Source organism: Lepidochelys kempii, chromosome 12 (assembly GCF_965140285.1).
Source record: "Lepidochelys kempii isolate rLepKem1 chromosome 12, rLepKem1.hap1, whole genome shotgun sequence".
NCBI lineage: Eukaryota > Metazoa > Chordata > Testudines > Cheloniidae > Lepidochelys > Lepidochelys kempii.
Window position 1 is genome coordinate 44,134,989 of NC_136391.1, and position 12,538 is coordinate 44,147,526.

Consider the following 12,538-nt stretch of genomic DNA (forward strand, 5'->3'; position numbering starts at 1 on the left):
TACGGTGACCGAGCAACCGGGATGGGCAGAGCTCTGACATCCGGGGACCTTACACTGGGGTCACGTGCCGCGTGCAAAGCGCTACCTGCCGCCCGTCGAGCGCCGGCCCCGGGCAGTCACGTGACTCGAGAGGTCACGGCGAGTTAAATGCTTTGCGCCGGGTTTGAGGTTCGTGTCTAGGGCCAGGCGCGGTGTCCCCCACCCTTTCGGTATGGCTGGAGTAACAAAACACCGCAGGCTGCTCCTGGCCCTGGCCCTGGCCCGCGGGGACAGCCACTCGCGGCACTGTGCCGTCGGGAGGCGGAAAGCCCCGTGCACGCCCAGCGAGAAGCAACTGTGGCAGCCAGCGCGAGAGAGGGGAGCTGGAGCGAGGCGCTTTCTGTGTCAGAAACAGGAAGGGGAGCGATTCCCTCGCGTCAGCAGGGATCATGAGGAGCCCCCTGCCACGGGGTCAGGTGCGGGCAGCGATGGCACGGCCCGTAGCCCCGCCCTGCCGCCCCTGTTTCGGCTCGTCCCGGAACGGGCCCTTTGAACTGAACCGTGAGGCGCCCGTCACCGTGAGCCCCAGTCGGGGCGGGAGAGGACTCAAGCCTGCAGCCGCCTCCTCTCCCGCACGGCGGCGGATCCTGGGCACTGCGGGAAGGGGACGGGGGCGCGCGGGCCGAATTTGACAACCGACGCCCGGAAAAGTAGAGGCGGAGCCTGCACCCTGGCTCAGTCCAGGCTTTGCCTCTGATTCGCTGTTGAGCCCAGGGGTGCATTGTCATTGGATAAGGTCATACTCCTCCCACCCGGTTGGAGTCGGGCGCTCTGATTGGTTTGATTTCTTGTCAATCTCAGTCTATAACAGTTGCCCTGGTAACGGAGTCTGGCCTTTGGCGGACCCCAAGCCACCGAGCTAAGCGTGTGCCCGAGGCCTGCCCGCCATGGTTCAGCTGGAGCTCTTCTCCCACCCCGGGCCCGGCGTCCGCTACCGCGCCGGACTCTGCTCCACGGCGGCGCTGGGGCTGCTGCTGCTGTGGGCACTCACCTACCTGCCGCCGCTGCTGGTGGCGTATCGGAGCCAGGGTGAGCTCCGCGACCGGGGGACAGCCTGGGCCCAGCCCACGTCCGGTGCCGAAGCCTGGCACCCACCCTCGCCCGGCCTCCAGGCCCTGCTGCCCCCGGTTTACCCTCTGGGGAGACGCCCCCTCCCGGCTTGCTGGGACCTAGGCTCCTGCCGGGCTGGAGCCCAGTGAGGACATTCCTTGGGAACTAAGTATCGGGATAGCCTGTTAGTCTGTATCAACAGAAACAACGAGGAATCCGGTGGCACCTTAAAGACTAACAGATTTATTTGGGCATAAGCTTTCGTGGGTGAAAAACCCACTTCTTCAGGTATCAGAGGGGTAGCCGTGTCAGTTTGGATCTGTAAAAGCGGTGAAGGGTCCTGTGGCATCTTATAGACTAACAGACGTATTGGAGCATAAGCTTTCATGGATGAATACCCGCTTCGTCAGATGCATGGAGTGAAAATTACAGATACAGGCATCAGTATCTGTATGCTTGTATCTGTAATTTTCACTCCATGAATCTGAAGAAGTGGGCGTTTTACCCATGAAAGCTTATGCCCAAATAAATGTTACTCTTTAAGATGCCACTGGACTCCTCGTTGTTTTTCTTGGAAACTAAGGCACCCAACCATCCACCCGCAACCTGACACTCCCTGACCCTGGAGGTCCTGTCCTGGGTGCTACCCTACTTACTGAGGAGTGTCAGAGCCACAGCGTGGCAAGGACACCTGTGGCTGTGGGGCCCCAAAGACCCCACCTTGCTGGCCATCAGTCCCTCCAGTGCTCCCTTAGGGACTATACCATCACCCAGCCCTCCAAGCAGCACCTTCCTCCACCCTGGACCCCCATGCCTTGCCTGCCTGCCATCAGTCTCCCAGGAGATGGTGATGTCCCACAGAGCCTCTGAGGCAATGATGCCACTTGGGGTGGCCTGGTGCCAGAACAGCACTGTCAGGTTGGATTATGGCCTTGATTTCTCACAGGCTTTCTTTTAATTCCACTGGATGAATCTGCCTGGGAACAGACTCCACTCACAGGCAGCAAGTAATATGGATTCAGGAAGGTGGGCCTGGCTCCACCAATGTTTGGGCTTATATTTTCAGAGCCATTCCATCCGTATGATGGACTTAGGTAACTGCCCCGGGCCCTGCGCTTTGGGGGGCCCCACTCTTCAGGAGGACGCAGGGTCCGGGGCGGCCTGGGGCGTTAGCCGAGGGCTGGCACTGGCAGCAGCGAGCAACCCAGCCCACCCTACTCTGCCCCGCCTCGCCTCTTCCCGCCCCCACCCTGCCTCTTCCCATCCCTGCTCCTCCCCCTCCCTGTCCCCATTCCATCCCTTCCCCCAAGCCCCTGCCCCCGCTCCACCTCTTTTCTCTTTCGCCTCCTCCCCCGAGCAACGCTGGGAACTGGTGGGGCGGGGCGGAGCAGACTGGGACCAGGTCGCTTGTCCTCTGTGCACCAGGCCCTCTGCTAACCTCCTATGCTGCCCTGAATCCCACATCCCCCCAAAGCGCAGGGCCCGGGGCAGTTGTCCTGGTCCATCCTATGGACAGGACAGCTCTTCTTGGACCCATTCTGGGCACCACCAAAAATTATACAAACCTGGTGCCCATGACTCCACTGGGCTCAGACCCCTGTCTGATCCCCCAGCTCAGGGCAAACTTTAACTGCGTGAGTGAAACAGTGGAAGGACAGCAACAACACCAGGGAGAGACCTGACCCTCCCAAGTTTCACTCCTCCTTCAACCTCATTCCCAGCACTGATTCTTCTATTGTCTCTCTACTTGCAGGACTTTGGCTGAAACAAAGTACCTACATGGAGCAGCCCACAGTACAGTTTCAGTATGAGGTGTTGCTGGTGGCTATGACTGGAGCTGACCCAGGCAACTTCCTGGCTTGGAGCACATTTCCAGCCTTCAACCGCCTCCAGGAAGACCAACTGCGAGTTCCACTCATCTCAGTAGGTTACCTACAATGGGGTGGGGTGGTAGGTGGGTACTAATTGGGATGCCCTGTTGTCTTAATTATCTGTGTTTGGGGTTCGTGCCAGTTGCCCCACACACAGCTTGAGAAGCCTCCAGTGATGAGGGAAGTGGCTGACACCAAGTAAAAGGCCCTTATGGGCTTGGGGGAGTGGGGGGGTTGTGCAGACCGTGAGGGTATATATGGTATGGCAGAGAATGAAAGAGTAAGATATGAGGGAAGGAGGTGCAGAGGTAAAATAAGCTGGTAAGGTATAATTAGAAAAACATTAGAGAGAGAAAGAATGGAGAATACTGAACAAATAGATGCATTGGATAAAGAGAAAATAGACACTGGAAAAGATCTAAGAAAAGAAATGTCACAAAGGATTGTGTGTAGAGCAGAGGTGGGCAAAATACGGCCTGCGACCGTCCTGCCTGTTCCCTGAGTTCCCGGCCAGGGAGGCTAGCCAGCCTCTGGATCCTCCCCTGCTGTCCCCCTTCCCCTGCAGCCACTCCGCTGCCTGGCTTCGCCCGCCCACCTCCCAGGCTTTCCAATAAGCCTGTCCTGCCACTCTGAGCGGCCTGGTAAGGGAGCGGGGGGTTGGATAAGGGGCAGGAGGTCCTGGGGGGCAGTCAGGCGACAGGGGGCGGTTGGATGGGATGGAGGTTTGGGGGGGTAGTCAGGAGACAGGGAGTGGGGGGGGGTTGTATGGGGGTGGGGAACGAGGGGTTGGATAGGGGGTGGGGTCCTGGTGCAGGGGCAGTTAGGGACAGGGGTCCTGGGAGGGGGCGGTCAGGGGACAAGGAGTGGGGGGGTTGGATGGGTCGAGGGTCCCATGGGGTCTGTCATGGGGCGTAGGCGTTGATAGGGGTCAGGGCAGTCAGGGGACAGGGAGCGGGGGGGTTGGATAGGGTGTGGGGTTCTGGGGATGGTTAGGGGCAGGGGATCCCAGGAGGGGGCGGTCAGGGGACAAGGAACAGGGGGTGTTGGATGGGTTGGGGGTTCTGGGGGAGGGCAGTCAGGGGGCGGGAAGTGGGGGGGCGATAGGGGGCGGGGGCCAGGCTGTTTGTGGAGGCACAGCCTTCCCTACCCGGCCCTCCATACTGTTTCGCAACCCCGATGTGGCCCTCAGGCCAAAAAGTTTGCCCACCCCTGGTGTAGAGTGTCTTTTGGTTGGCTATTTGATAGTGCTTTCAGCTTCTAACCTCTTGGTATAGTTCCCAAGTGCCTTGTTCTGATTTCAGTGGCAAACTGTTCTACCTGACAGCCTTGTGAGAACATAGAAGTTTAGGGTTGGAAGAGACCTCAGGACGTCATCTAATCCAGCCCCCTGTTCAAAGCAGGACCAATCCCAGCTAAATCATCCCAGCCAGGGCTTTGTCAAGCCGCGCCTTAAAAACCTCTAAGGATGGAGATTCCACCACCTCCCTAGGGAACCCATTCCAGTGCTTCACCACACTCCTAGTGAAATAGATTTTCCTAATATCCAACCTAGACCTCCCGCACTGCAGCTTAAGACCATTGCTCCTTGTTCTGTCATCTGCCACCACTGAGAACAGCCTAGCTCAGGGGTGGGCAAACTACGGCCTGTGGGATTGCCATCCCTGTTGTGCCGTGAGCCCCAGGGAACGGGGAACATGGTGCCGGCCACTTCCGGGAGCGGTGCAGGGCCAGGGCAGGCAGGAAGCTGCACGACACTGCCACCCCTGTGCCTGCACCCCAAACCCCTCCTGCATCCCAAACCCCTGCCATACCCTGCCTGCACCCAAACCCCCTGCTGCACCCCGCAACCCTCCTGCCCTGAGCCCCTGCTGCACCCCTCTTGCACCCCAACCCCCTGCCACACCCCTGCTGCACTCTCAACCCCCTGCCCTGAGTCCCCTCCTGTACTCCACACCGCTCTTCCACCCCAACCCCTTGTTCTGAGCCCCTTCCTGCACACGGATCCCCTCCCACATGCTGCACTCCCTCCTGCACCCCTGCCCCAGCCCTACATTCATGGTCCTGCATGCAATTTCCCCACCCAGATGTGGCCCTTGGGCCAAAAAGTTTGCCCACCCCTGGACTAGCTCCATCCTCTTTGGAACCCCCTTCCAGGTAGTTGAAGGCTGCTCTTAAATTCCCCCTCACTCTTCTGCGGACTAAATAAGCCCAGTTCCCTTAGCCTCTCCCCATAAGTCATGCACCCCAGTCCCCTAATCATTTTCATTGCCCTCCGCTGGACTCTCTCCAATTTGTTCACATCCTTTCTGTAGTAGGGGGCCCAAAACTGGATGCAGTATTCCAAATGTAGCCTCACCAGTGCTGAATAGAGGGGAATAATCACTTCCCTCGATCCACTGGCAATGCTCCTACTAATACAGCCCAATATGCCATTAGTCTTCTTGGCAACAAGGGCACACTGTTGACTCTCATCCAGCTTCTTGTCCACTGTAATCCTCAAGTCCTTTTCTGCAGAACTGCTGCTAAGTCAGTCAGTCCCCAGCCTGTAGCAGTGCATGGGATTCTTCCATCCTAAGTTCAGGATTCTGCACTTGTCCTTGTTGAACCTCATCAGATTTCTTTTGGCCCAATCCTCCAATTTGTCTAGGTTACTCCGGACCCTATCTCTACGCTCCAGCATATCTACCTCTCCCCCCAGCTTAATGTCATCCGTGAACTTGCTGAGGGTGTAATTCATCCCATCATCCAGATCATTAATGAAGATGTTGAACAAAACCGGCCCCAGGACTGACCCCTGGGGCACTCCGCTTGATACGGAACCGAACATTGATAGAGTCCTGTCATTTCTCTAGTCTGCTTGCTGTGAGTCCAAGGCAAAATGGATGTTTTCAATGTAGCATTATAAGGATGTATCCTTTCTCCCCCCGCACATGTAGTCTGTTCATCTTGAGATTCTTTTTTTAGTGTCTGTATGCTGTAATTAACTTCCAGATATCTGCCTGTAATAAGAGACCATTACCAAGCCATGCATTTCTGATAAAGTTCTTGTGTCTTATAGACTAGAGAAGAAGACAAGAATCATGATGGCAAAATGGACCAATTACATTTTAAATTAGAGCTTCCTTTACAATCTACAGAGCAAGTACTTGCGGTCCAGCTCATTCTGACTTTCTCCTACGAATTACATGTGAGTAGCTCAGATTCTGTTAATGTAGGTGACTCTGTCACAATGATTTTTGAGTGCTGAGTGCAACATTCCTGTAGCAGTAATGTAATAGATAATAAAAAAGATCATTATTTACATTTTTATTAAGTCTGCTGTATGTCAGGACTAACTAAATCAATGTTTGATTTTTCTCCCTACTTTCCAACCAAAGGGACATCACCTTTGGTTACTCCTGACTGAGCTTTATGGTGCATATGTAACCAGACTGCTAGAACTCTCCAAGGCAGTTATAAAGTGCAGAAGACAGAGTGCATGTCACTGTGTGAATGCCAGTGCAGCTGTGGTGTTCTAGTGGGCACTGAGAATATGCAAGAGTTTGTGAGAAAAGGATGCTGCATACTTATATTCCCTTATCTTCTTGCTGTACCCAGTGAAATGTCAGCCTCTAGGGGTAATGGTGGCAGCCATTTTAGCAGATATTCTTACAACACTTTCATATGTTCTTAGATTTTAGAGCCCAAGTGTCTATTGTGATCTGCTTGAACCTCCTGCATATCACAGTCCAGAAAAAAAGGATCTCTCGTTTCTTTAGTTGCACCTAGGGTGACCAGATGTCCCGATTTTATAGGGACAGTCCCGATATTTGGACTTTTCCTTGTATAGGCACCTATTGCCCTCCCACCCACTGTCCTGATTTTTCACATTTGCTATCTGGTCACCCTAGTTGCACCTGTTCCTGCACATGCACCTCTCCTGAAATGGGAGCACAAGCTTTGGCAACTTGCTGCAACTAATCCTTAGATCAGGTGCCAGCTACACCTGCCACAGTGAGGTTTCAGTAGGTGTTAAGATGAGGAATAATTGTAAAGCATTGTGTTGGACACAAGATGACACAGGAAATGGCAGATTTTGTTAGGGATAGGTCAGATTTTGTTTTGTCCTGGTGTTTATTGCCAGCTGCAGAGAAGAAGACTTAAGCTTAACCGTGGTCTGGGAGTCCTTTACCATAACTTTATATTTCCTTGTTTTTAGATGTTTAAGTATAGGTGCACTACCAGTCAACCTTAAATGTATGTTAACAAAGGTTGGGTTTTTTTGTGGCAATTATTAATATGTGGAAGGTTCTGAAATTCTTCATGCTTTGCCCTTATAATAAATTAATGTAGGAATCGCCAAAAAGGGCCAAGGAGCCATCTACTTCCGTTCACCCTTTGGGCAAGAATTCCTGCTTCTCAGCAAGCATATCCTGTGATGAGAATTTTTAAAGTATTTATCTCAGCTGAATTTACATTTGCTTAATCATTGGGTTTCCACTAAGTCAGATGGCCAAATTTTTGTCTTTTTCATCAGCTATAAAATGTTGGATTCCCTAATGTGACATGTAGAATTCTATGGGGCTTCTATAAACTAGTTTGAGTAGCAGTTAAAGTAGTTAACTTCTAATAACCAAAAAAATACATTTGTGTAGTTTTCTGAAAGGCATTTGAGTTTGTACTGCATGACATTTTGATTAAAAAACTAAAATGATATAAAATGAACCATGGCACACAGTAAATGGATTAAAATCTGGCTAACTGATAGGATTCAAAATGTAATTGTAAACAGGGAATTGTCATTGAGTGGGTTTGGGATTGGTTCTTGGCTCCACGCTATTTAATATTTTTTTATCAGTGACCTTAAAGAAAACATAAAATCATCACTGATAAAGTTTTCAGATGACACAAAAATTGAGGGAGCAGTAAATAATAAAGGGGACAGGTCACTTAATTCAGAGCAATCTGGATTGCTTGGTAAACTGGGTGCAAGCAAACAATATATGTTTTAATATGGCTAAATATAAATGTATTCATCTAGGAACAAAGAGTGAAGGCCATACTTATAGGATGGGGGACTCTATCTTGGGAATTGTGACTATGTAAATGATTTGGGGGTCATGGTGGATAATAAGCTGAAAATAAGCTCCAAGTGTGACACTGTAGCTAAAAGAGCTACTGTGATCCTGCAGTACATAAAGAGAGGAATCTCGAGTAGAAGTAGAGATTATTGTACCTCTGTATTTGGCACTGATATGACTGCTGGAATGCAGCGGCCAGTTCTTGTGCCCACAATTCAGGAAGGATGTTAAGTTGGAGAGGGTTCAAAGAAGAACCACAATGATTAAAGAATTAGAACACGTACCATATAGTGATAGATTCAAAGAGTTCAATCTATTTAGTTTAACAAAGAGAAGGTTAAGGGATGACTTAATTACAGTCTATAAGTATCTATCCGGAGAACAAATATTTAATAATGGGTTCTTCAGTCTAGCAGAGGAAGGTACAACGCAATCCAGTGGCTGAAAGGTGAAGCTAGACAAATTCAGACTGGAAATAATGTGTAATTTTTTAATAGTGAGGGTAATTAACCATTGGACCAATTTACCGAGGGTCATGGTAAATTCTCCATCCCTGACCATTTTTAAATCACGATTGGATGTTTTTTCTAAAAGATATGCTGTAGAACAGGGGTGGGCAAACTTTTTGGCCCGAGGGCCACATCAGGGTTGCGAAACGGTATGGAGGGCTGGGTAGGGAAGGCTGGCCCCCGCCCCCTCCCACTTCCCACCCCCTGACTGCCCGCCTCAGAACCTCCGACCCATCCAACCTCTGCCCCCCCCACTCCTTGTCCCCTTGCTACCCCCTCCTGGGACCCCCTGCCCCTAACTACCCCCCAGACCCCATCCCCTATCCAACCCCTCCTGTTCCCTATCCACACCCCTGCCCCCTGACAGGCCCTCCGGGACTCCCCACCCATCCAACCCCCCCCCGCCCCGTCCCCTGACCGCCTCCTCCTGGGACCCTGTCCCTAACTGCCCCCCCAGGACCCCACCCCCTATCCAACCCCCCCTTCTCCCTGTACCCCCCGCTCCCGGGACCCCACCCCATATCCAACCCCGCTCCCTGTCTCCTGACTGCCCCCCACACCTCCACCCCATCCAACTGTCCCCTGACTGCCCCCCAGGACCTCCTGCCCCTTATCCAACCCCCCGCTCCCCCTGCCCCCTTACCAGGCCGCTCAGAGCAGCAGGACAGGCTTATTGGAAAGCCTGGGTGGTGGGCAGGCACAAGCCGTGCGGCGGCGTGGCTGCAGGGGAGGGGGTACAGCAGGGTAGGAGCCAGGGGCTGGCTAGCCTCCCTGGCCGGGAGCTCAGGGGCTGGGCAGGATGGTCCCATGGACCGGATGTGGCTTGCGGGCCGTAGTTTGCCCACCTCTGCTGTAGAAACTATTTGGGGGGAAGTTCTATGAACTGTGTTTATACAGGAGGTCAGACTAAAAGATGATCACAGTGGTCCCTTCTGACCTTGGAATCTCTGAAGCCTCATGTGTAAGTAGGGGCATAGCGAGCAGATCGAGGGACGTGATCGTTCCCCTCTAGTTGACGTTGGTGAGGCCTCATCTGGAGTACTGTGTCCAGTTTTGGGCCCCACACTACAAGAAGGATGTGGATAAATTGGAGAGAGTCCAGCGAAGGGCAACAAAAATGATTAGGGGTCTGGAACACATGACTTGTGAGGAGAGGCTGAGGGAACTGGGATTGTTTAGTCTGCAGAGGAGAAGAATGAGGGGGGATTTGATAGCTGCTTTCAACTACCTGAGAGGTGGTTCCAGAGAGGATGGTTCTAGACTATTCTCAGTGGTAGAAGAGGACAGGACAAGGAGTAATGGTCTCAAGTTGCAGTGGGGGAGGTTTAGGTTGGATATTAGGAAAAATTTTCACTAGGAGGGTGGTGAAACATTGGAATGCGTTACCTAGGGAGGTGGTAGAATCTCCTTTCTTAGAAGTTTTTAAGGTCAGGCTTGACAAAGCCCTGGATGGGATGATTTAATTGGGGATTGGTCCTGCTTTGAGCAGGAGGTTGGACTAGATGACCTCCTGAGGTCCCTTCCAGCCCTGATATTCTATGATTCTATGTCTAAAATTATCTGACACTAAAATTTAAGAGCCAAGAAGATGTAAAATAAAACCCATACAGAAATTCTGTAGACTTATAAAGGTAGAAGATTTTTGGAGAGTTTTCCTGTATTCAGTTGTATCTTCTGTTCACTGTTTCAGAGGATGTCAACGTTTGTGATGCAGAGCATGGCTTTTATCCAATCGTCTTCCCCTATTCCAGGGTCCCAGCTTTATGTGAACGGAGACCTGAAATTGCACCAGAGGCAGTCACTTAGCCATTGTGGAGTAGACGTCAGATACAATGTGAGGAGAACCTTTTTCTTCTCATTACCCTTTCTGCATCAGTAATGACCAGAATTACCCCTACCCAGAATTTCTAAACTAAGGTGTTTGCTGAGCTGGAGGGTGGGAGAAGGTCCTGTGGCTGCAAAGCCATTCAGACACAGGACTGGGATTATTTATCTTTACAGACAGAACCTCTTTGTGCAACAAATTTGATAAAAGCAACTTTCTGGAGAGTGGGGCATGAAGGTTTTATATTGGCATTAAAGTATCATCTTGTGTAACAGGTATCTGTGATCAATGGCACCAGCCCTTTTGCAAGTGACTACGATGTCACTAACATCATTGCAGCATATCAAGATAGAAATGGTAAGTCTGAACTAATGGATACCAACCCCAGGACAGTTTATCTGTGATGACATATAACAATGTTTGGTGGCTGTTCTCAGGGGATTTGTTTTGGGTATCAGTTTGAAAGGCCCCTTAAGAGCCTTCATTCTTTTTTCATTGCAGTAACAACAGTGCTTTCTGATCCCAACCCTGTTTGGCTGGTAGGAAGAGCAGCAAATGCACCATTTGTGATTAATGCCACTATCCATTACCCAGTGGAGGTTATTTTATATCCTTTAGCAGTTATGTGAACTCCATTGAGGTAACAAGGTATTTTAACAATGTTCTGCACTTAAAATACAGTGTCTGTCTCACTTCATCTGTATGTAATATCAAAGGAGTGGAAATGTTCCTAAACTTTTCTTGACAAATATGTAGATCCTAAGGTGCAGCAACTTGTACTCGGAACATTAATGCAGTTTTAGAAACCTGATCTAGCTCTGTTATGGCTCCATCTTCCAATGGTTATGAAAAGAATGTTCAATTCCCTTAGTCCAATTTTTTTTTCTGGATTTATTTCTAACCTCTTCCTTCTCCAGATGTACATACATACATCTATTCAGTTGTGCTGGATTTAATTTTAAGTTCTCAAGTTTAGCTGGTGTAATAGACGTTTCAGATGCTTCTTATGTAACGCTCCTTGACTCCTACCACATATCAGCCAGGGTTCTGGGAAATGATCAAATTTGCCTGGATCCAGTATGTTAGTATCCTGCTTATCTTTCTTTGGGTGTTTGACAGGATAAAAATCTTTGTGTTCCAGAATCAGGTGCTGACCACAATACCAGTGTTGCCAGTTTCCTCTTATAAACAGCACCAGTCCTGAGCAAATGCCTGAAATGACTTTAAAGAGACTCAGGATAAGAGAGTCTACTTAATTTTCGTTCTCTTTAGAATTCTCATATTTCTGAAGATGGGGAACTTTGTAAATTACATTCTGGATCATGTTCTGTTAATGCTACAACAGTCTAACGTGTCTGGACATTTTTATTTTGTAGATATCACATTGCTGTGAGAGAGCACTGCTTTGTGATTAGTGTGTGCTCTCACATTTTGGACAGTTCAAGAAGAATGTTATCTTTTGCAATATGACTGCATTTCAAAACCCATTGAAACCAACAAGGCACCTGTTCTGCTGAAATCTATACCACCTTTGGCTGATCAGATATGCTTTTAATTTGTCTAAAATACACAATATAATAATTGAAAGCCACATGGTAACAGTAACTATGTAAACTACTTGTACTGTCTTAGTTTTGTATATAAAGGCACCACCAATCAGTTCTGAAAACTCAAGTTCTATCAAGCCATTAACTGTGTTGAGGAGTAGGAATGGGAGGGGGGAGATTTTAAAAGAATGGGGAAGAGGCAAAGGCACACTTCCCAAGATGTTGTGGTTCAATATATGCTTTCATTGGCCTGGTATGTTAATGTCCATGTTCCAAAATCATAACAGGCAACAGTCCTGTTGCTTTCTGTGTTGCTTCTTTGTTTTGAGGACAGAATGTTAACATGATATAAATTAGGTTTTATTAAATGTGAAATATTTTGAAAATGCAATATTAGGTGTCATTTTTAATTGGATGATGGGATGGGAACATTAATTATCATTTTGAGGCTTTATTATTTATTTGTATTACCATAGCACCTAGTCATGGACCAGGACCCTATTGTGCTTGGTGCTGTACAAGCACAGGACAAAAGGATTGTCTCTAACCAAAAATAAAATTTAAAGTATGATCATTGATGACAAATGGGTACTAACAGATAGGTGACTACAAGGAAGCATTGAGGCTGCTCTGGCCA

At 49.7% G+C, this 12,538-nt stretch overlaps 1 protein-coding gene across 6 annotated transcripts in view; it reads left to right on the forward strand.

Annotated features, from left to right (window-relative positions):
- TMEM231 (transmembrane protein 231) overlaps positions 1-12,292 on the forward strand; it is a 31,006-nt gene extending 18,714 nt beyond the window's left edge. The window contains exons 1-7 of one of the 6 annotated variants that reach the window (XM_073308411.2): positions 21-455; positions 2,843-3,012; positions 6,019-6,147; positions 10,220-10,363; positions 10,630-10,711; positions 10,856-10,961; positions 11,387-12,292. In XM_073308411.2, coding sequence (XP_073164512.1) covers positions 212-455; positions 2,843-3,012; positions 6,019-6,147; positions 10,220-10,363; positions 10,630-10,711; positions 10,856-10,961; positions 11,387-11,558 — 1,047 coding nt within the window. In that variant the 5' untranslated portion in view covers positions 21-211 and the 3' untranslated portion in view covers positions 11,559-12,292. Of the gene's footprint in view, positions 1-20; positions 456-497; positions 1,069-1,092; positions 1,378-1,635; positions 2,008-2,842; positions 3,013-6,018; positions 6,148-10,219; positions 10,364-10,629; positions 10,712-10,855; positions 10,962-11,386 lie in introns of those variants that run through there. The other 5 variants (XM_073308414.2, XM_073308412.2, XM_073308415.2 and 2 more) reach the window with 5 other exon arrangements.
- The last annotated feature ends 246 nt before the right edge of the window (positions 12,293-12,538 follow it).